Source organism: Acinonyx jubatus, chromosome E3 (genome assembly GCF_027475565.1).
Source record: "Acinonyx jubatus isolate Ajub_Pintada_27869175 chromosome E3, VMU_Ajub_asm_v1.0, whole genome shotgun sequence".
In the NCBI taxonomy this organism is placed as follows: domain Eukaryota; kingdom Metazoa; phylum Chordata; class Mammalia; order Carnivora; family Felidae; genus Acinonyx; species Acinonyx jubatus.
The window spans coordinates 17926435-17949557 of NC_069398.1; the positions used below are offsets into that span (position 1 = coordinate 17926435).

At 53.6% G+C, this 23123-nt stretch overlaps 2 protein-coding genes across 8 annotated transcripts; both read right to left on the reverse strand.

The window, feature by feature from the left end:
- Positions 1–450: 450 nt before the first annotated feature.
- NFATC2IP (nuclear factor of activated T cells 2 interacting protein) lies at positions 451–10166 on the reverse strand. 2 transcript variants are annotated; one of them, XM_027051138.2, is made up of 8 exons: positions 9725–10166; positions 8989–9061; positions 6692–6809; positions 5999–6079; positions 5722–5908; positions 4385–4529; positions 4142–4251; positions 451–2550 (listed from the first exon to the last, which is right to left on the reverse strand). In XM_027051138.2, exons 1-8 carry the CDS (start codon positions 10109–10111, stop codon positions 2392–2394), a joined length of 1260 nt encoding a protein of 419 aa, XP_026906939.1. In that variant the 5' UTR covers positions 10112–10166; the 3' UTR covers positions 451–2391. The 2 variants fall into 2 exon arrangements, with proteins under 2 accessions (XP_026906939.1, XP_053069186.1); XM_053213211.1 differs by having other exon boundaries at positions 10100–10165.
- Positions 10167–15304: 5138 nt separating this feature from the next.
- Positions 15305–23123, reverse strand: CD19 (CD19 molecule). 6 transcript variants are annotated; one of them, XM_027051105.2, is made up of 15 exons: positions 22855–23092; positions 22355–22609; positions 21838–22041; positions 21415–21708; positions 20295–20402; positions 19974–20022; positions 19602–19690; positions 19092–19205; positions 18850–18954; positions 18698–18766; positions 18532–18588; positions 18372–18428; positions 17775–17867; positions 17574–17675; positions 15358–17417 (listed from the first exon to the last, which is right to left on the reverse strand). In XM_027051105.2, exons 1-14 carry the CDS (start codon positions 22940–22942, stop codon positions 17584–17586), a joined length of 1674 nt encoding a protein of 557 aa, XP_026906906.1. In that variant the 5' UTR covers positions 22943–23092; the 3' UTR covers positions 15358–17417; positions 17574–17583. The 6 variants fall into 6 exon arrangements, with proteins under 6 accessions (XP_053069298.1, XP_053069300.1, XP_026906907.1 ...); XM_027051103.2 differs by having other exon boundaries at positions 15364–17417; positions 18532–18591; positions 22855–23075; XM_053213323.1 differs by lacking the exon at positions 17775–17867 and having other exon boundaries at positions 15305–17417; positions 22855–23123.

Consider the following 23123-nt stretch of genomic DNA (forward strand, 5'->3'; position numbering starts at 1 on the left):
AGGAAAGCCCCGAGGTCAGCAGTGGAGGACTGGTAGGACGCTGCAGAGAGGCGGGGGCCCGGGCTCCGTCTCTCCGTGTCCTGTGTCACCTGCACGGCTTCTTTCCCCAAGGTCGCCGCGCGTCCGCAGGGCTGCTCTGCGTCCAGCAGCAGGAAGACAGCGAAGGAGAGGGGCTCCTGCCACCCTCTTTGGGAAATGCTCTGCGAGGTGCGCCCCTCTCCCCCTTACACCCACCAGCCTGAACTGGCAGCTGGCTACAACGGAGGCTGGCTGTCCTCCCTGTGAAGTCTCCGTGCTTTGCTAAAAACCGGGGTCTCTGCTACCCTGGAAGGAGTAACAATGGATGCAAGGTGACAACTAATGGACTGTCACAGGGGCTGTAGTGGGGGGTCCGGGGGGGGGGGGGGGCGGGGGGGTTTACAAAGACAGAAACCCTCAAGGAGACGCAAGGTGAATGTACTCCCGTTTATTTTGTTAAGGCCGAATACACAATTTTAACGTGTCCAAACGTATTAATGGACAAAATAAGATCTGAAAAAAATGAGTTATGCCATATCGTGGATTATTTCAATGTTATAGAGGCTTCTATTTTTCTCACATTATAAGGTCAAGGAATGCCACATTCCAACAAAAGTTTTTAGAAGGTGACATACTTTTGTCAGAATGATACCACGTATCAGTGGCAAATTAATGGCTTTATTAGTAGACAGCGCTGAGAAGTCTGGCTCATTCTGTGGTGAAAATAAAACCTGGATCTCATAGGCGAAGTTGAATGCAAATCGTTTAAAAGTAATATTCAATATTCAGCAGCCGGTACAGCCCGGAATCAGCCGACGCGAACAAATGTTCGCCCACACAGAACAGAGGCCAGCCGACGCGCATCGCGGGGTGTGATGGCTGGACCTCGGCCCTACTTAGTGGCCGAAACGTGCAAGGGCAAACTAAGGGGCCAAGAGCAGAAAATGTAAAATATCTAAACGACTTTTAAATAAGAAATCAAAAAGCGACAAATGATACGACAAAATAGTTCACGCACGTAACATCCAAACTGAGAATTTCTGTTCGGTGAAGGACACCCCTAAAGAATCAAGCGCGAGCGCCGCTCCTCGAGCGTCGGCAGCGGTCACGGCAGCGCACAGAAAGGGAGCCCGAAAGGCTGCGGGGCACGTGCGAAGAAATTCCCGGAAGTGCCGGTGAGCGGATGGATGTGCGTCGAAACACGGCACCACTTTCCTCCCCACAGGCTGGCAAAAGTTGGAAAGCAGGGCAGTAACAAGAGCTGGTGAGGATGAGGAGAAACGGGGACCCTCCAGGGGGAGGCTCCGTGGCCATTCGTGAGAAAAATTTGGTAGAACCACAGGGAAATGAACCCGTCCGCCCCGTAATCCCATCCTGGGGGCTTATGTTGGAGAACCTGCCACGCAAGCGCGGAAGGAGACCCGTGAACGTGTAAGATGCAGCCAAGGCCCCCTGAGGAACACCAACGGGCCCTTCGAGCGATGAATCCCACGTAGAATAAGCACCACGTATTGAGTAAGGAAAGAAACAGCACGAGATCTACAGCACGGCGCTACCGCACGTGGCAAAAGTGTATTCAACACACACATCAGTGCGTCTTACGAAGATGCGTTTGTATTCAAAGACGTGCCATCCGCACACTCGAATGGGTGCTTAGGCTGGCATGAGCAGGGAAGAGACAGCCGTAAAACCAGAAAAGCCTTTCGTGGACTAGCATCGGGAGATCCAAACAAAAAGAGCTCGAGGTGTTCAATTATGTCTTAAACAACGTGTGTGCCTCAGGAAGGTGCCTATAAAGGGTCCTGGGGTGAGGAAGACATCCAAAGCTGAGGATCCACTAGACCCTGTCTGCCTGGGCTTAAGTGAGCGCGTGTGGGGCCTGGACCATTTATCTTCCTGCAGGCCGGGGAACCACACTCGTGTAGGTGCCTCAAACTTTACCTGCTAGCCCCCTGGGGCCACTGCTGGTCCCAGCTCCCAGACATCCCAGGCCTGGAATCCACACCCACCCCTCGTTTATTCCCAGTCGCTCTAAATAGGAGCACTTGCATAAAAACATTTGCATAAAAACATTTCCAGGAAGGAAAGGGGCTCGGTGGGAGTGAGGGATACCTTCCCCGTGTCCTGGGGGGCTGCGAACGCAGCATACCCAGTGGGCGGAGCCACAGTCCACCCAGGACGGCAAGAACAACCACACAACTAACCAAGTAAGTAAGGAAAGTAACTAACGGCTTGAAACCAGGGTCAACGGGAGAGGGGGTCAAAGTTCGCTGCTAGATTTTGCTTCAGCTTAAAGATAAGCCCATACAGGGCCAAAAGGGGCAGCTGTCCTCCCCCAAGTCCAGGCGGCACGTCAAAACAGGGAGTGGGGTTTCAGCCCCAGACCTCGATGAGGTCCCCAGATTCCATGCCCAGATCAGCGGGCAGCTCCTTGCCTGAAAGCTTTGTCCCATCAAAGAAGAAGGAGAGTTTGTGGCCTGAGAGTCCCATGGCCTCCTCGTAGCGGGACATGAGGGTCTTGAGAGGAGAATCCTGGACAGAGGAGAAAAAAATGGATGTAAGAATTCGAAAAGATGGGGGGGAAGGGAGGGGAGGGGGTGCCTGGATGGCTCAGTCAATAGAACATGTGACGCTTGCTCAAGGGGTTGAGCCTCATGTTGGGTGTAGAGGTGACTTAAAAATAAAATCTTTAACAGGTTGCCTGGGTGGCTCAGTCGGATGAGCGTCTGACTTCGGCTCGGGTCACAGTCTCACGGTTTGTGAGTTCGAGCCCCGCATTAGGCTCTGTGCTGACAGCTTGAAGCCTGGAGCCTGCTTTGGATTCTGTGTCTCCCGCTCTCTCTGCCTCTCCTGCTCATGCTCTGTCTCTCGCTCTCTCTCTCTCTCTCTCTCAAAAATAAATAAGCATTAAAAAAATTAAAAAAACAAAAAACCCTCAAAATTAATAAAAAATTAATAAACATTAAAAATTTTCAATTAAAAAAATCTTAAGAAAAAAAAGAATTTGAAAAGAGGGGCTGAGAACTTATAGAGATGTACAGAGGACTCAGGACAGAGAAGACAAGGGGACAAAGGGGAAGGCGAGTGGAGAAGCTAGCACAGCCGGGTCCCTCTCTAGGGGACCGGGCCACAGAGGCTAAGGCTTAGGCTGCAGGCTCCGGGTGAGGTGGGTTCTGCAAGCCCCAAGCTCCTCACCTACCAATAGAGGCGTCTGTTGCAGTGAAGAAGACAGCCCAGATCCTAGAGTGAGGATGGCCCGAGCTGCAGGCCAGGCTCTCCCACTCGGCTCATGTGTGACCTTGGGCAAGGGCCCTGGTAAGTGTGAATGTGACCATTTCCCATTTCCAGATGGGAAACAGGGCCTTTGCAGATGTAATCAGGTGAAGTCAAGGGCACACTTGCTGAGGGTGGGCACCAGCGTCTGGCATTCTTGCAAGAAAACACACAGGCAGAGACACACAGGGAGGACACCCCGTGACGACAGAGGCAGACACTGAGGGAGGGGGCGGGCGCAGCTGCAGGCCAAGGAGTGCCCAGGACCGGCGGCCGCCTCCAGGAGTCAGGAAGAAGCAAGGAGCATTTCTGCCTGGAGCCTCAGACAGAGCACGGCCCCTGCTGAGCACTCAGCTTCGACTCCTGGCCTCTAGGACCGTGTGAGAATACGGTTGTTTTAAGCCACCCGGTTTGTGGTGTTTTGCTACAGCAGCCCCAGGAACAGACACTGCAAATTATCCCGCCTCTCTAGACCCGTGTCCCTATGTGTTAAATGAGGGCAACGACAGTGGTTTCCATGCAATGTCACCGTGAAGTTCACCAACACCCTGACTGGGAAGTTAATTATCTAGCATGGGGACTGTCACTCAGAAGCCTGGCGCTGTTGTTCTGTTTCATTGGTTACCGTCCAAGGGTCCTTTCCATTTTAAGCAGGAGTCGGGAGACTAGAGCAGAGGTTCCCAGCACGAGGGGGAGCAAAGCTGAACAGTGGGCTCTCCCCAGTCTCTAGGACGGGCAGGAACCCAAACTGCTCGGGACTCGGGGGGAGCCACCCGCTGGTAACTGACCAGAGAGACACGGTCGGCAGAGGAAAGGGTGAGGGGCCCGGACAGCCATCTCTCCCACTCACCGGAGACAGCGAGACTTCCAGCATCTGGTGTTTCTCCTTGCCCTGCACCCGCAGCTGGAGCAGGCGGGACATCTCTGAGGTCTCCGGAGAACTTGCTAGCACCACGCAGTCTGTGGGAGGCAGGATCGGGAAGCCAGGCTTAAGGGGGGGGACTGGAAGCAGGGCCCCCTCTGGGCCTTTTCCTCTATCCCCTCCCTGTGGCCAAAGCCTCCTCAAGTCTCCACCTCCCTGCCTTCCTCTCACCAATGATGTCAGCCACTCCAAGCTTTAGGGTCCTGGGAGTGGCAGTAGGGGACAGCTCTGTCTCTCCGAAGAGCAAAAGGATCCTGCTTGGGGACACCCCGAGATGGGTGGCCATGTGGTCCACCACACTCTGTAGGGGCTCCGACTGGTGAGGGGACAAGAAGCAAAGGAGGCCACCTCCTGACATGCCCCGTCCTCCCCTCCCCCACCACGTTTCTGGCCTTTGCTACCCGCTGAGCTCCTCAGCTGGGAGTCCCATAGATTTACCTGGCAAAGTACAGAATAAAGTCACGTCCATATGGGGTTCGGGGAGGTAACACAAAGAAATGAAGCAGCCGTGGATTAGGAGGGAAAAGGGCAGGGGTGGGGAATGCGGCAAACTGGATCTCATACGCCCCCTCTAACAGGCCAGCCGTCCCCAGCTCTGGCTGATAGGTGCCGTGTGGGAGCACAGGCCAGTGCAACTACTCCTTCCTATTTAAGAGAAGCCAGGCAACTGGTCCTTTGGATGAAATCACTCATTGAGGTGGGTGGCAACGAACACACGTCTGAAAAGCATTCTGCGTCCACGAGACAAAAAAAGTAAGACGCGCTGTCGATAAAAGCCATGGGCTGCGTGTTCGCAAGGCCTGGCTTCGCTGCTTGCCTGACACGTCGCTGCTGCTCAATAAATGGTTATTTCTGTTGTCACTCTTGTTTTGGAATTGGGCTCATCCCTACAAAAATAGTCGTTTCCACCAGGAAGCTGGGGGAGCTCAGAGTGAACGGGTGACATCTGTGACTAACACAGTTTAAAAGCAGGCACCAGGAGCACCTGGGTGGCCCAGTCGGTTGGTCGGCCGACTTCGGCTCAGGTCATGATCTCGCGGTCCGTGAGTTCGAGCCCCGCGTCAGGCTCTGTGCTGACCGCTCAGAGCCTGGAGCCTGTTTCGGATTCTATGTCTCCCTCTCTCTGACCCTCCCCTGTTCATGCTCTGTCTTTCTCTGTCTCAAAAATAAATAAACGTTAAAAAAAAATTAAAAAAAAAAAAGCAGGCACCAAGGGGCAGCACGGGGTCCGAGGGAAGGAACGGAGGAGGGGGCTACCAAGCAAAGCTTCTCAGGAGGCTTAAGTGGAGCCTTGAAGGGTGGGTGGGAAGTTTGCTGGAGAAGAGAGAGTGAGGGAAAGACAAACGAGACAAAGGGAAGAGCGAACCCAAGACATGGGGGGGGGGCAGGGAACCTGGAAGGGCACTGGCTGGATGCGGAAAGCAAGACACGGTCCCTTCTGCCCTGACACCACACTCGCCCACAGGCAGCTCCGGGGATCCCTCTCCCACGGCCCTTCAGGCACTTACCATCCTCATGGGCAACCTGATCACATCAGCCCGGCACCTGATTTTCAGTGGGAAGAGCCGGGGGCTCGATGGAAGGGTGGGACCCTCCACTAGGACCACCTCATCCTCTTGGTTCTGGTGATCTTGGCCCTGGCGCTGCTTGGGACTCAGGCAGGAACGGAGATCTTGCAGGCGTTTGTTCACCTCCCTGGGGTGCAGGAAGGACGGTGGGTCAGCCAGGGCGGGCCACCCACCAAACCGCCCCTCTCTACCCCGGCGAGCCCCCTGCCCTTGGTACCTTAACTTCTGGAGGGCCCGAGTATGCTTCCTGCTTTTGGTTCTCGGAGGAGGCGGAGACAAAGGAGAGGTGTCTTGAAACCTACAAAGAGAATTGAGGGCTGGGACGGAGGAAGAGGAAGGGACCCCAGTCCCATGTATCTCCTCCTGAGCTACCAAGGAGGTAGCTCCTTGGTCCTGGGCACCAACACGGGGAAGTGGATTATCAAGAGGGAACACCTTCCAGTGACACCATCCTGTGGACACGGGGAGGTAAAGTCAGAGAAAACCTGAGCCATCATTTTTATACCCACGGGACCCAAATATTAGCAAGGAAAATGCCTAATTTTTAAGGTAAATTGCTTCCCTTGGGGCGCCTGGGTGGCTCAGTTGGCTAAGCGTGTGACTTCGACTCAGGTCATGATCTCCCAGTTCGTGAGTTCGAGCCCCCCATAGGGCTGTCCACTGTCGGCACAGAGCCCACTTCAGATCTTCTGTTTCCCTCTCTCTCTCTGCCCCTCCCCTACTTAAAATAAGTAAATAAACTTTAAAAAAATGTTTACAAAAAAACAACTTCATTCCTCCCTGAGCCTCAAGACTCCCTCCATCCCTTCTCCTTACCCTTTCAGGAGCCACCCAAGGATCCTGCCCACCTCAGCCCACGCCTCCAGCTCCCCTTCTGCTCCTGGGGTCCCAGTGCCCCAGCCTCACTCACAGAAACACCTCCTTTGTCTTCTCTTCTGCATCTCTACTCCTCAGCTTCTTCTTCCAGGGCGAATCTGGAAACGGGGCATCTTCAGCATGCGGACTGCCAGAATCTGCCATATCGGCCTCTGGGAACAAAGGAGGACAAGTGGAAGGGGTTAGCTAAGAGAGGGCAGCGAGAGGCCAAGGAGAGGCAAGTCACACAAGGTCCTGAGAAAGCTGGAGACTGAGGGGTCCCAAGAAACACACACACACACACACACACACACACACACACACACACACACAATAATGCTGGGGAAGTGCTCAAGGGGCAGGAGTCATAGGGAAATGCCTGGTGCAGAGAAAACGATGAGCGGAGATGTCTGAACCTCATGCTAAGGCACGAGCCGGCACGGAAGTGGGGACGATCGGAAGGTGGGCCACTCCAACTAAGTTATGATTAACTTAATCTCCTTTTTTGATCACATGCCGCCCACATATAAAATACACACGATCTAGGAAATATGTTATTTACATAATACACACGTGTTCCTTATGACACATGCACATACTACCGTGTATGTGACAGAACAAACTTCAAACCAGATGTTGGCAAAGGATGATTTTTTTTTTTTAATTGTTCCTCTTATTTTCTTCCTGTACTGGATTGGATGGGCATAGACAGACCACGTAGGTATGGGGCAGGAGGCGGCATGGCGCAGGGAGGGAACGAGGTACAGAGCAGTATAGGCCCTCTGAGCCCACATTTCTCAAATTTCTTCCATGTGAGCACGATTACCACATTTTGTCATATCTCTGTAATACTTAGTATCTTTTTTTAATCACTCATGTTAACTACAACTCCTTATAACAGGAAACTAGAGGTTTATTCTAGAACAGAGAAGCTCTTTTTTCATTTGTTTGCCATTAACCAAAGATCATCATTAACCATATAAATAAATACTGCAAAAACAAAGCAATGATAATACATCCTAGATCGGTGGTTCTCGACCAGAGGCAATTTTGCCTCCCAAGGGATATGTGGCAATGTCTCGAGACAATTTTTGTTGTCATGATGAGGAGGCAGAGGGAGTCGGAGTGTGTGACGCTGGCCCCTGGTGGGTAGAGGTCACAATGCTGCTACACATCCTACAATGCACAGGACAGGTCCCCACAAAGAATTACTCAGTGCAAATGTCAGTAAGGTCAAGGCTGAGCAACTCTGTCCTCGATAAATGTGGCAGCTGGTAGACACATGAGATTCTGCATTTCTGCCAAGCTCCCAGAGACGCCTGGCGCACCTGGGCCTACATTTGAAGCAGCAAGGACAGAGGTACCTTTGCACGACTACATTCCAGGTACCGTCCTAACCATACATGTAGCCCAAGAGAGGGCTCCTTATGTATACTCTCTAATTAATTCTCACCCAAATCCTCTGGCGTAGGACCACTATTACCCCTAGTTTTCTGGTGATGAAACAAGGTCGCACAGCTACTAAAAGGTAGAGCTGAGATTCAAACCCAGGCCAGCTGGTTCCTAAATCAGCTGTTGATCACCCTACCATACTTGCTCCCGGTACAGAAGGCCTGGCCCAAGGTCTGCATTTGCCCACTGGATCCCTTCCTCATTAAACTTGACTCCTATTCACTGCCTTTGGGTGGTTCGCAAAACATCACATCACTGAGGGAGGACCAGTTCTGATAAGATTCAAAGAACACCATGCTGGCTCCAGAGTGTTCCCAAGGAACTTGTTGCAGATGTACCACGATGTTACAGATTCTCAACCCCTCCTCCTCCCCTGCCCCCAGGAATACAGAATCAGAATCTCTGGAGATGGCCTAAAAATCTGGAGATTAGCACACTCTTGTGCCTATCAGGTTGGGGGAAGGGCAGTTTGACAGCCCTTTCTGTGCCTCCTGGTTAACACTCATCTCATTTCAGGACAGAAGCTTTTGTCTGGCTAGGTTGAAGGAGTTATGCCTTTCCCTTGAGCCTCAGGAAAAATATGAACCGCAGGAGCGCCTGGGAATTTCTGGCGTCCGTGGGTGGCTCAGTCGGTTAAGCGTCCGACTTCGGCTCAGGTCATGATGTCACGTTCTGTGAGTTCGAGCCCCGCATCGGGCTCTGTGCTGACAGCTCGGAGCCTGGAGCCTGCTTCGGAGTCTGTGTCTCCCTCTCTCTCTGCCCCTCCCCTGCTCACGCTCTCTCTCCCTCTTAAAAATAAATAAACATTAAAAAGAATAATAATCAACCGCAGAGATGTAAACTCCAGGAAGCTTCCTCAGAGAGGCCAGCACTGGGCTCCTCTCTGAAGTCTGCCCCTACCTTCCTCAGCTTCTGGAGGACAGAGTTTCAGGAGGGACAGGTGATCTGGGATGAGATGAAGGCTGCTTTTCACCTGTAAAGACAAAAGTGAATCAGTCCCAAGTCCTCCCTCTGCTGAAAGGGAAACAGGATGACTCATCCCCTCCTCCAGCTCTCAAGTCCAAGTCCTCTCTGGGCGAGTTAGGAGCCCAGCTTCCACAAGATCCAAATTAGAGTACCCTTACTGCTACAAGCCCTTTCCCTAAGGCATTAGTTTTTCTTTTACGCTCTTACTAGGTTGCTAGCCATCCTGCTACCTTGGAATCCTGGGGAATCCCAGCTTCCTAGCTCACCCTCCCACCAGGGGACCCAGCTTCCTGGAGTCCCCAGTCTTCTCTGAACTTCCATGACCCCAGCTTCCTGGATCCTTAGCAATGGGCCCCAACCTCAAAACCCAACATGCCCCAAATCCCAGCCCCAGGTCCTGCCAGCCCCTCTCAGAAGCATAAGGGATCCCGGCCCCTTAGCCTCTCTCTGCTTCTGACACTCCAGCTCCCAGGAATCCCAGACTCCTAACACACTCCAAACCTCTTCACCTCTCCAAACTGCAGAAACCTCAGGAACCCTGCATCTCTCTGCTTCCAAGGCCCCAACTCCCGCGTCCGTTTAGTCCCCCAAGACCAATCCCAGAAGCCTAATCTGAGCAGTCCCTAGACCCAGCCCTTCTGCGTTAGCCCTCCCGGGGACCGCGCTGCACCTTCCCGGAGTACACCGGAACAACCGGTGCCTCCCCCGGATCCAGCAGCAGCCGCCGCCGCCGCCTGACCGGGGCCCGCGGGGCTCCGGCGGGCGGTGCGTCCGCCCCTTCGCTGTCACTGTCGCTGTCGTCCCGGGGGGCAGCCGGCACTGGGGGCTCCGGGTGAGGGACTTCGACCGAGTCCGCAGCGCTGCGCGTTGTTGCGACCTCCAGGATATCTTCGTCGCTGTCGCTGACCAAGTCCACAAACACCGAGTCCAGGGTAGGCCGGCCTGGAGACCGAGGGACGCGAGGACGCCGGCCCCGGCCGCCCCGAGACCCGCGAGCCCCTCGGCCGACACCGCCGCCCCGGGATCGGCGGCCCCGTTTCCTCACCGGCTCCGCCATGGCACACACCAGCCGACCACAGTCCACCGCCTCTAGACGCCTCGCCCGGCCCCCTTCAGCGACCTGCGCTCCTCATTGGGTAAACCGCCTGCTAGTCAACACCTCTCCCTGCCCACACCTCCTGGCTCCTCCTCCCCGCCTTCTCATTGGTCGCTACATCCGCCCACCATTCATCCACCACTGAAACCAAGGCGCCAAAGATTCCAATCAGCCTCGGCGCAATCAGCGTGGCTTTCGATTCGTTCCGGCTCGCCCATTGGTCGTCTGCCTCTCTTCCTGACCAGCCCACTCCAGGCCCGCCCATTAAATCGACGCGTGTTCCTGGTTGGTGAGCGAGCGGGGCATCCTGGGAATTGTAGTCCTCAAGCCCTCCGACTACAAAGTGAAGGAAGACGGCCTCCGAATTTTTAGAAACCGAGGAACCAAGCTTTAGTCCTCTCCATTATCGCCGTTATCGTTTCCCGCAACTACGTTGTGGGCTAATTCCACTCATCGCCACCCCGACACACGCGCCCCTGCTCCGTGCAGAACCCACCCGGTACACACCCTGGCCCAGCACTTCAACGCCACTCAACTCTGAACCACCTCCCACATCACACATATCACACATACCCTCCCTCACACCCGACTGCCCCCACAGACGGGCTTCACGCGCAGTGTTAACACAACACACGCCCTCGCGCAACACCCGCCCACAGCGCACACCTAAGCACAACACGCCTCGAAAACAACACCTGGTGGGACAAATCCAAGTGAAAAATGACAGGCTTGATTCTCCCCGTTGAAAAGAAGGGGTGTGACTTCCCTCTCTCCCACGTTTGTTTCAGAATTTCTTTCTTCGTCCTTTTAAAATGATTGTAAGTCTCTATTGTGGTGAAATAAGCCTCTTGCAAGTCTCAAAACTCAGGACTCCCGGGGGCTGAAAGCCATCTTTTTGAAATGCAAACCTCCTAGCGATAGATGATAGATCCAGATCTCCCAGTTCCTGGGAGAGGGATTAACAGCCTCACTTTGGTGGGGGCCTTGCTATGATATACTAAACTACCTCAGGTCAGTAATAGGTGAGAAGCTTGTTTCTCCCCTGGATATAAGCCAATAAACCATAATAAAGTTAGGATGAACTAGACAGGACTAAAGACGGTGGATTTTGAAATTTTTATCTGGAAAACAGGACAAGGGGTTGTACCTGCTTGGCTACCTGTAGAATTGCTTGTGTGAAACTGAAGGAAAACAACAACAACAACAACAACAAAAACACCTTATTCAAAATGAAGTTGGGGGACATCTGGCTAGCTTAGTGGGTAGAGCACGTGACTCTCCATCTCCATGTCCTGAGTTCAAGCCCCACGGTTGGTCGTAGAACTTGATGTGGGGCCACGAGCCTACAGGTCAAGAAAAGAATTCTTGAGATATTCTGGGTGCAAAGAGGTGCTTTATTATAGCAGGGGACAAGACCCGTGGGCAGAAAGAGCTGCACTTTTGCTGTATGAAGCTGGCGGTTATATGCTTAATGCTCAAGAGGGAGGGAACATGCAAGTATTAGATCATAAAATGCTCAAGAGGGAGGGGACATGCAAGTATTAGATCATAAATGTTTTCTTTGAATTTCTACTCATAAACCTCTCAAGATTTCTCTTATCATTCAGTTCGATATTAACTATGGGTAGGTTGTACAGGCAGTCATGAGACCCTTTAAGAATGTAGCAGCCATGGGACACCTGGGTGGCTCAGTCAGTTAAGCTTCTAAGTCTTGATTTCGGCTCAGGTCATAATCTAAAGGTTCATGAGTTCGAGCCTAGCACGGGGCTACTCGCTGACAGTGTGGAGCCTGCTTAGGATTCTCTCTCTCTCTCTCTCTCTCTCTGCCCCTTCCCAGGTCACGTGTGTGCTCACTCATGCTCTCTCTCAAAATAAATAAACTGAAAAAAAAAAAAAAAAGAATATAGCAGCCAGCACGTATTTTAGCCTCATCAGAATTATGTAGGCTTTGGAACAGCCTTCCGGGCTAAAGTCGAACATTTTCTGTTTTATCCCTCATCAGAGCTTCCAAAAAAAAAAAAAAAATGAAGTTGGGAAGCCAGAGGGGGGGGAGCTGTCATATCCTACCACTCTTTACAGCCTTTTCCAGAACCAGCAAGAGACTTAAGTTGTATTTGCAAGAGGCAAGAGCCTGCCCAGCAGGAGATTTTCTCCTCACCCAGCAGGAGCCCGGGTCAATGTGGGACTGGCACAACTCAGCCAATGAGAAGCCCCTATGCTTGGAACCGCCAGTTCAGTCCAATGAACTCTGTTTGTAACAGTCATTCTCCCAAGGCCCCCTCTTTTCCTCTATAGAACAGCGGTTCCTCTCCGGCTTTACATATAATTTTGTCAGAGCTTACAGGTCTTAAGTAGTATTTCTCTGCTATTCCTGAATAAACCTATTTCTGCTGGGAAAAAATAACTGACACTGTTACTCTCACTTTTAATCTAGTTTTTCAGACCGAGAGAGAGAATGAGCACGAGGGAGGGGTGAGAGACAGAGAAAGTGGGGGAGAGAAAATCACAAGCAGGTTCCACATTCAGTGTGTAGCCCAACACAGGGCTTGCTCCCATGACCCTGAGATCATGACCATCGCCAAAATCAAGAGTCGGATGAGCGCCCTTAACGGTTTTATTCTTTAAAAAAAAAAAAAAAAAATTTTTTTTAATGTTTATTTATTTTTGAGAGCGACAGAGACCGAATGTGAGTGGGTTGGGGCAGAGAGAGACGGAGGCGCAGAATCCAAAGCAGGCTCCAGGCTCCGAGCTGTCGGCACAGAGCCTGACGCGGGGCTCGAACTCACGAGCTGTGAGATCATGACCTGAGCCGAAGTCGGGCGCTCACCCGACGGAGCCCCCCCCGGGCGCCCCAACGGTTTTATTCTTAAGGTTAACACCTCTGGTTTAATGCTTCCAGTAATAAAGTCTGTTTTCTGTCTCTATCACCTGGGTGGGGGGTTTCTGCATTGGAAGAAGATTTTTGTTTTTTCACACCAACACACCCACCGACAGCATCGTGCGCCTCGGGAGCTACATATCCTCCACACATCTACCTTACTGGCAACTCCTGGACATCATGCGACACTTCACACCCCCCACATCACCTCCAACCGTATGGCCCCTGACACCTCACCCGCGCCACACCTCACACACAGTACAGACACAAACACACACCCAGCAGGTGGTGCTGTCTACCAGGGGACAAAGGCACCTCGGACCCAGTAGACGGGACTCCAAGGACCTCGCAGTCCCAGGAGATCTTCAGCCACTCTTGGTAGCCAGGCTGAGGGCACAGAGATTGCACCAAAAACCCTTCGGCCAGCCTCGAGCCCCACCTCGAGGCCACTGCAAACTAGGGAGGCAGAGGGTAGCCCTGAGGACCTGGAACTTCCCTCAAGCCTCCTTCTTCTCAAACCTTGTTCAAGAGCTATAAGTGGTCCAGCCCCTGCCAAAAAATTGGGCCCTGTGGATGTGGAGAAGCTTTGGAGTGTGACTTCCTCCTGGGCAAGGCCCTACACCGGAGGAAGCCCCCGTGCAAATGATCTTGGTGCCCTCTGGTTCCGGGCACACGGTAGGCCCCTAATAAATGCCGAATCATAATAAACTAATATTCAGCGTGCTTGCTATATCACTGTCATGAGCTTTACATCTAAGACACATTAAGGTAGGTAAAATCACCCCTATTTTACAGACCTCTGAACCACAGCACAGAGCTTGAGTCACACAGCTAGAGAGGGGTGAGCTAGGGTGCAAACCCAGATAGTCTGACACTTTAAAAAAAGAGGAGGGGGGACGCCTGGGTGGCTCAGTCTGTTGGGCGTCCCATTCTTGGTTTGGGCTCAGGTCATGATCTCACGGTTCCTGAGTTCCAGCCTCCCGTCAGGCTCTGTGCTGACAGCTTAGAGCCTGCTTGGGATTCTCTGTCTCGCTCCCTCTCTGCCCCTCCCCTGCTCTATTTCTCTCTCTCTAAATAAATGAATAAACTTAAAACAAAAACAGATAGTCCGGGGGTGCCTGGGTGGCTAAGCCAGTTAAGCATCTGAAATTGATTTCAGCTCAGGTCACGATCTCAAGGTTCATGAGTTCAAGCCCCGCGTCAGGCTCTGCACTGAGCACGGAGACTGCTTGGGATTCACTCTCTCTCCCTCTCTCTCTGGCCCTCCCTTGTTTGCGCCCTCTCTCTCTCTCTCTCTCTCTTTCAAAATAAATAAAATAAACATTTAAAAAGTTAAAAAAAAAAAAAAGGAAAAAGAGCAGATGATCTAATTCTGGAGCACTGGGCTGGAAGTGGCACTCCTCTGTTTCCCAACTTCTGTCCACACTTCCCAGGAGCGGCTCCAGCCTGTGCGCTCTGAATCCCAGGGCTTCCTGCGTTGTCCCTTCACTCCTCCTTCCCCACTTATTTCTGGAGCTCCTGATCTTTGCCATCTCCCGGCTAGGTACCAGGGGCACAGAGAAGACCTCGGCATGGATTTGCCCTCAAGAAGGCAGGATGTTTTTACCCGGAGTCACGTGCTCGAATGCTTCAGGCACAGGCAGGAAAGTTCAATGGACTGAAGCAGGTGGATGAAAGGTAATAGGGAAGGGTGGGGATTATGGCGATTTGGAGAACTTCTTTTGACTGAAGGGTAAGGTGGGTGTTTGAATGCTGAGCTAGATCTGGATTTCTTATTCTTGCATTTTTTTTTCTTTGCCACAGAAACTCCATTCCAAAATGGAAACCCCAGGTAATGCTGGAGGTACATATCCCACCTCCCACACTCCAAACATATACTATGCAAGACATAGGAAGTTTGCTTTTATTTCGAAGATTTTGTTTTTAATTTTTTTAATGTTTATTTTTGAGAAAGCATGAGCAGGGAAGGGGCAGAGAGAGACGGAGACAGAGAATCCAAAGCAGGCTCTGCCCTATCAGCGCAAAGCCCAGTGTGGGGCTCGAACTCACGAACCATGAGATCATGACCTGAGCTGATGTCGGACACTCACCCGACTGAGCCACGCAGGCACCCTTAAATGTTTTATTTTTAAGTAATCTCTACATCCGACATGGGGCTCCATAATCAAGAGCTGCGTCCTCTACTGACTAAGCCAGCCAGGCACCCCTCTTCTTTTTTTTTTAATTAAAAAAAATTTATTTATTAAAAAAAATTAATGTTTATTCATTTTTTAAGAGACAGAGAGAGACAAAGCACAAGCAGGGGAGGGGCAGAGAGAGGGAGACACAGAATCTGAAGCTGGCTCCACGTTCTGAGCTATCAGCACAGAGCCTAACGTGGGGCTCAAACTCATGAACTGCGAAATCATGACCTGAGCGGAAGTTGGCCACTTAACCAACTGAACCACCCAGGCGCCCCTAAAAAAATTGTTTTAGATGTTTATTTTTGAGAAAGACAGAGTGTGAGCTGGGTGGGTCAGAGAGAGAGGGTGAGACACGGAATCTGAAGGAGGCTCCAGGCTCTGAGCTGTCAGCACAGAGCCTGACTTGGGGCTCGAACTAATGAACCATGAGATCATGACCTGAGCCAAAGTCAGATGCTCAAGTGACTGAACCACCAAGGCACGCCTTCTTCTTCTTTTTAAAATAGATATCTGAGCTCAACAGCAGCACAATCTTCCAGGTGCTAGAAATAAAGAAGGAAATCAAAGCCACAATGCTGAGAGGTGGCTGAAGTCTAGCACTCCACAGGGACACCGAGATCCCTAGGATTGGGGTTTTCATACCCACAAGGGGACAGAGGTCAAGCTGAGGCCCCAGGGACAGCAGAGAAAGGAAACTGAGTGTCTTGCCCAAAACCAGGACCTGAGAAAGGGCTGGGCACAGAAGACAGAAAAAAATCCACCCACGGGCCCTGGGATGCAGAATGGAAGCAAGTCACCCAACAGACAGTGGAGGGAAAAAGTCACTGCTGGCCCCCAGGCAGTGGGGCCCAGGAAGCTCAGGAGAAACATGAAGAAGTCAAAGAGACCTTGACATCACCATGGGGAAATTCAACCCATTATACAGATAATGGTAACCATACCATGCCCCCTCCCTAATGCTATTAGACAGTCGGGGAAACTGAGGGTCCCTGAACTTAAGTAAGTTACCTAAGGTCAGTTAGCAGGAAGTACTTAATTTCTCCATGACTCAGGCTTCCCAGGTGTAAACAGAATAATTTTAGCTTCCCTCCCTCAAAGGATTGTTGTAAGGATAAAATGAGATGCTACCTGTAAAGCACTTATTAGCACAATGCATGGCACAGAGTAATAGTGTTAACACACAGAATGTAAGTTGTAAAGGTTGAGAGATAAAGAAGGAAGACGGTCTCGAAATAACAGGGCATTGCGAAGAAAAAACGGGTACATTAAGCGAAATTCTGGCAATAAAGTGTGTAAGTACTGAAAACTCTAGTCAGTCTTCTATAGCACATTGAACCTTCTGGAGCAGGAGAGGGACTGGGTCTCCAGTCTGGCACGGGGCTCCTCTGCCTCCCTCTCTGTCCCTCCCCCACTTGTGTGCCCGTGTGCGTGCGCACAGGTGCACACGCTCTCTCAAAAATAAATAAACATTAAAAAAATACTTTTAAAGATTAAATGAGTTAACTGGTGTTGGAACGTAGGAGATGCTCAGTAAATTTTTTTTTTATGTTTATTTATTTTTGAGAGAGAGAGCGCGCGTACGGTCAGGGGAGGGTCAGAGAGAGAGGGAGACAGGATCTGAAGTAGGCTCCAACTGTCAGCTCAGAGCCCAGTGCGGGGCTCGAACTCAGGAACCATGAGATCATGACCTGAGCCGAAGTTGACGCTTAACCAACTGAGCCACCCGGGCACCCCAGGAGATGCTCAGTACATGTCAGCGATGACTGCCAACTCCTGGATGGCTTTCTCTTCACTGGGCACCCCCAGCTGCTGAATGAATGGTGGCGAAACAACTCGATGAAGAGAGCGGCGGGCAAGTGAGGGCAACAGATGCAGGCCAAATCACAGGAGGGAAAAGGCCCCATCGTACCCAGGATGCAGCTCTCCGTCCTCTGCTGGATTCGAGAGGGGAGTACACACATCGTCACCTTCCCTCCCCCTCCCATACAAGGGCATTTACGTCATAGGATTAGAAGAAGTCACTGAATTTATTTGGAGTAAGTAAAGGGAGCCAAAGTTTCATTGGCACACACACACACACACACGTGCGCTCACACACACAGATATACACATCCGAGTCAACGCTGCTCCAGAAGTCGACACTGTCTGCTTGGGGTCCCAGATTTCAGAATCCAGTATGGATCTCGGGGGCCTAAGGAGGCCTAGGCTATGTAGAAGAAATGGTGACGAGGAGGTTCCAGGAGCCCTTCCCCTGAACCCCAGGCCTCGGGAAACCTTTCCCCTCTCCCTCCCCGAGGACCACATCCACCCCTACTCCTCCCCCGCTTTCTCCCCCTTCCTTAGAGGGCATTTCCCAGCTCACCTGGAAGGAATCACCTAGTGCTCCAGGTGCCCATGCGGCCCCCTCCTCCCCATGCTGGTTCTGGCCCATTGGGATTGTCCATGTTCTCATAAGAGTCTGCATCTGATTAGGACCGGGAGGAGTAAGGTACAGGTGGAGACAGAGTAGACTGGGAGGGGGTAAGTCTCAGAGGACAGCAAGGACAGCAGGAGAAGCACCCACCTTCCTCATGATTAGGACCCGGCTGGGCCCGAAGGGAGCGGAGCTGGGGGGCTGCATACAGGATCCCTCTCATATCCTCGTAGGACTGGGACCCTGCGTGGGCAGGAGAGTTGGGAGGCCTAGCGCCATGCTGGGGGCTTGGGGAAGGGAAGTGCGGCCTGACATACAGAGGGAATCTGAGAGGCAGGAAGGTGGAAGGCTTGATCCGTGGGTACTAGGAAGGAGTGATTACGGTCAGGTATGGATTAGATTATAATCCATGTCAAGAACCCAACGGGAAGAAGTCAAAGTCAGAGTCACAGTCACGAGGAGGTTGTAGAGACAACTGGGGTCAAAGCTGCCATTTGCGCTGGGGCTGCAGTGAGGTGGAGGTCAAAACCCAGGCTGGAATCGGATTGGGATCAGAGCTGATGTTCACAGTTGGGGATGGGGTAAATACTGGGATCAGGATTGGGGTGGAGGTTAAGGTTAGGAGTCCATCTAAGACCAGGATTAGGCCTGGGGTGGGAGTCAAGGTCAAGGTTGAGTGTGGAGTCAGCGCTGAGGCCAGGTCAACCCAATCTGGGCAAGGCAGGAGGGTCCCTAGCCATTTCTCACCAAGAGAGGTTGCCTCCCTGCTGGGATCCCAGGCAGACCCATGGGGGCTCAGGAAGTCTAGAGAAGGAAGAAGGAAGTTATTCCTGCTGGCCTCCAGGTCACCCCCCCCCCCCCACACACACACACACACCCACATTACCCTGACCATCCTCACACATACCTGCTGTCCTGGCGACTGGCTGGGCCAGCTCTTCATCCTCATTCTCATAAGACTCGGCTGCTGCAGGAAAAAAAGAGAACTCCAGAAACCACTCCTGCCCTGTAGGGGCGCCACAGCCCTCTGGGTCCTCCCAAGTCGCTGAGGCCCCGCAAGGACCCCAACTGACCGCTGGAGAAGGAGTCTTCATCCCCGGGACCCAAGGCGTCGTCCTCAGGGTTCTCATAGCCGCTGCCATCTGGTGGAGAAGGAAGGGGGTCCAGCGAGGGCCCAGAGCCCGCCGCTGAGAAGGTGGGGCAGCCGCGGGGAGCGCAGTCTTACCCTGGGAGAGCTGGTCCTGCCCGAGGTTGGAGTCATTCTCGTAGAACTCGGAGCCCTCCTCACTGTCCGGCTCCTCATAGGCTTCTCCTTCCTCTTCTTCTGGGCCTGGGGTTTGGGGACACAAGTGGGAACCGAGTCACAGCCCCCGCACCCCCCCCCCCTCCAGGCCCCGGTCCACTCTTCCTGACACAGACCGTTCCCACACGCTCCACGTGGGGACCCCTGCCCAGCCCCGCAATCACCTGCTGGTGGCGGGCTCCGGGGCCCCGCGGCTCCGACCTCCTGTACGTCGCTGCGCGGGTTTCCGCACGACTGGACGGCGGCCCCCAGGCCTGCAGCCCACCTTAGGGCGCGTCCTGGCGGGAGGAACGTTGTAACGGGGCGGGAGAAAAGAGATGGGGGCGGTCAAGGCTAAGGGTCTGCGAGGCTGGGCAAAGGAGAGGAAGCTGCGGGCTCCGCGGGGCACTGGAGGCTGTGCCAGCTGGGGGCGTGGCCTACGTCTCCGGGGAGGTGCGGCTCTCGGAACTGGACCTCAGGGCCCGCGTCCTGGGGGCGGGGCTATTAGCCCTGGGGTACCGCCACGGCGCTAGGGGCGGGGCTCCAATCTGGGCGGGACCCCGCGCCCGGGGGCGGGCTTTTTCCTGAAGGCGGCGCTCGGAGCTCGGGAAGGCCGGGCCCTCAGGGGATTGGAGTGACCGGGGAAAATGGGTGGGGTCCTAGCTTGGAGTCAGAGAGCGGGCGGTGCCTCCTACCCGTCCCAGAGGTGGGCGTGGGAAGGGAGAGCACGTTCCCGTACTGATTCTGGGCCCCGCTTCCCGGGGAAGGCGTCACTTTGAAGAACCTGGCGAAGGAAGAGGAGTTGCACAGTGAGGCCAGGCCCTTGGAAGATAAGATGTAGCCACTTGTGTTTAGCTCCTGTGTTCTGGCACAGCCTATTGAGGGGTTTGGGATCACTCCAAGGAGGTCTTCACAGAGGAGGTAGCTTTGGAGCTGGGCTTTGAAGCTTGGGCAGTATTTCAACGGTAGAGAAGGGGGAAAGACATGCTGAGCAGAGGAAACAGTAAGTGCAAAGCATAAAGCAAAAGTGCAGGAATGGGAGGCTGCGGGTGCGCTCGCATCGTTACCTTCTGGTGGGATCGGTCATTCGCTTTCTTTTCTTCCTGAGGATCAGGGCTGGTGGGAGTTAAGAGGAGTGATCAGAGGAGGCAGGGTGAAGTTTTGCGGGGCACCGGGGAGGCCACTTGGGTCCATGGAGGGGATGGGACTTCAAAATCCAAGGGGCCCGGTAACTTTGGAGGGCGGTTAGAGGAGTTGGGGACAGGACTGGAGGCCTGTGGGGAAGGTATGCGAGGGGAGAAAGATGGCTGGCTGTCAGACTGGCCAGTGTTGGCTGTCCTGAGGAAGATGGGGTGGGTTAGGCAGATGGGCTGGGGGACACGACTCACCTCTTCGAAGATGAACAAAGCTCACCAGGGAACCCAGGCAGATGATCAGATAAAGTAATGGCACAACGGGGACTTTCCAGCCACCAGCCTCCAGCAGCCAGTGTCTTACTGATAGGGAGAAGCAGGTGTGAGACGAGGGCCCCAGGCTGGCATCCTGCCTCCCAGCCTCGGGACCTCAAAGGACCGTAAATCTTGGGACCATGAGCAAGACACAGGTCCTCAAAATCACAAGCTACAAGGAGAGCTCTTCTCCCTCCCTCTGAGGTCACAGACTGTGCCCCAGAGCCTGACATGGGGCCTGGGGCAGTATCTATTGAACAAACCATGACTATAGTTAGACTCTATGTTAGGATTAAGGGGAGCATGTTAAGGACAGTCATTTTCAAAGTGAAGGACAGAGTCAAGTTCACAGGGTTAGAGGTGGGAAGCCACAGTGTGATGGGAGTGAAAGTTGAGGCTGAGTTTGAGAACTGTGGTTGGGGTACCACAGGATTGTATTAAGGGGGACAGAATGGGCAGAGCACTTGTGACTGGGTTGATGGATGGGTGAGGAAAAGGAAAGATACCCAGGTTCCTGGCTTTGGCCTGTGGGCAGGTGGTAGTGCCCTTCACTAACACAGGGACACCCAAAAGACTACACTCCAGGAAGATGTGGGGTTTGGCTTTGTGTATTTTGAGCCTGCAGTGTCTATGGAACATCAAATGGCAGTTCCAGGAAATGGCTGGGTGTGAGGTGTATGGAGCCCAGAATCGAGTCACTAAGGCACGGTGGCCTAAGGACCCATGGGAGTAGAGGAGGGCAAACAGGAAGAATGGGTAGACCAGGATGAGAGGGTGCTGACGGTGTAAGAAGAGGCCTCAGAGCTCCAACGGTGAGGATTGGGGAGGAAGGAGGACCCTGTCAAAGCTTATGGGAAGGAGCAACCAGTAGGAAGAGAAGACCCAGAAAAGTCGTGATTTGGAAACAAGGGAGGACGGAGATGGAATCAGTGTTCAGTATGGAAGCTGGGGTTTGGGAAGAGTCTGGTACTAGCTCTCAGGTTGGGGCGCCAAGGTTGACTGGCTTCCATTTCTTCCCAGTAGCCCCACACGGGTGCCCCACAGTCGGGAGAAACTCTACCTGACTGGGCAGTGACCTTCAGCTGCATCTCGATGGTCATGTTGCCATGGTAACAATGATAGGTGCCAGCATCTTGAGCGGTCGCCTGGGGCAGCAACAGAACAGCCCCTCCCCTGAGGGTGTCTAGGACCCACATCTCTCTGACCGGGGCATCCTCCCTCAGGTTTAAGTGCAGCAATGAGATGTTATGCTTCTTGGGGCGCACGAGGGTCCAGGAGATGGGGCCTCTGGCCACGGAGGCAGGGGGCACCTCACAGGGCAGCCAGAATGTGGAGCCAGGGGCCACGGTGACGTCTGGGGCAGGGAGAGCCAAGGCTAGGAAAGTGTAATCCTTGGGGTCTCCTCCCTGCAAACCCTCCGGGTCCCAATCACCATCCCGCCTCCCTGGCACCCCCACTCCCTGGCACCTCCCCAGCACCTTACCTTGGTTGAGGCTCTGGTTCAGACCGCCCCTGGGCGAGGCACAGTCAGGGTCTGTCTCCCAGATCTCAGGGTGGCCTTTGGCCCACACGTACAGCTGGGAGCTTGTGGGGTAACCAGAAGAGGGCTTGGGGCCCTCTGAGGACCTGTTCCCCAGGCCACAGCCTGGGTCATTTAGGTATGAAGCATTCCAGCGGAACAGCTCCCCTGGGAAAAGACCCAGAACCAGATACAGACACATCCAGGAGAGGAAGAGAGACAGAGAGGGACAAAGACCCAGAGAGAGCCAGAGAGAGAAATGGAACTCAGAGACAGACAAGAGTGAAAGACATCTGGAACAGCTCAGGGTGGAAGTCACGAAGCCACAGGAGTTTTTAGGAGCCACCTAAAACTAGCTGCGTGCCTGTCCCGCAGACCCTCCGACCCCTCCTTGCAAATCTGTCTTCACTGCCGGACCATCCTCCATCCATGGGGCCTCCCTCTTCTCATCCACCCCTCCCTGCCCTAGCCCAGACCTCACCGCTGCCCTCCACGCTGACTGTCCAGCCAGACTGCCAGGCCTGCTCAGAAGGGGGCCCCAGCTGGCACACGTAGAAGCCCCCCATCTGGTCAGAGACGTTGAAGATGAGGAGCTGGAGGCCCAGGGGCCCCTTCTGGATGCCCAGGCCTTGTGAACCTGGGTCCAGCTCTGACTGAGCCCCCTGAAACCAGGCCTGCTGCTCAGGGGGACCATCTGAGGGACCTTTGAGGCATGGCAGCTCAGCTTTGCCTCCCTCTGAGGAGAGAGAGAGAGAGAGAGAGAGAGAGAGGAACTCTTAGCCCCCTTCATTCCTCGCACTGGGTGATAACCCAGCGAACCCACAAGCTGGAAGTGGATGAACTCAGAGTCCTTCCAACCCCTCTCTGAGTTTTACAGATGATAAAATGAAGGCCCAGAGAGGATAGTTACTTGGTCAAGGGCACCCCGGCAGACCCAAGTTTCCAGCCCCAACTCCTTCCATCTGTACCCTTTGGACATACCTTTAGCCTCCACCAGCAGTGTTTTCTGGGGCCTGACTCCCTCAGGGGTGAGGAAGAGGAGGAAGAAGAGGAGAAGAGGAGGTGGCATGGCGGCCAGACTCCCCGGGGCACCCAGCTTGGCCGCGCGGTGGATGCTGGGGGCAGGTGGGGGCCTGGGGGGCACTGAACCATGAGTGTCTGTGGGGGCGGGCAGGCGGGCAGGCAGTTCCCCCCCACACCCCCGGGGGAGGAAGGGGTGGTCACGCCTCCAGTCCCCTTCCCTTGGCACC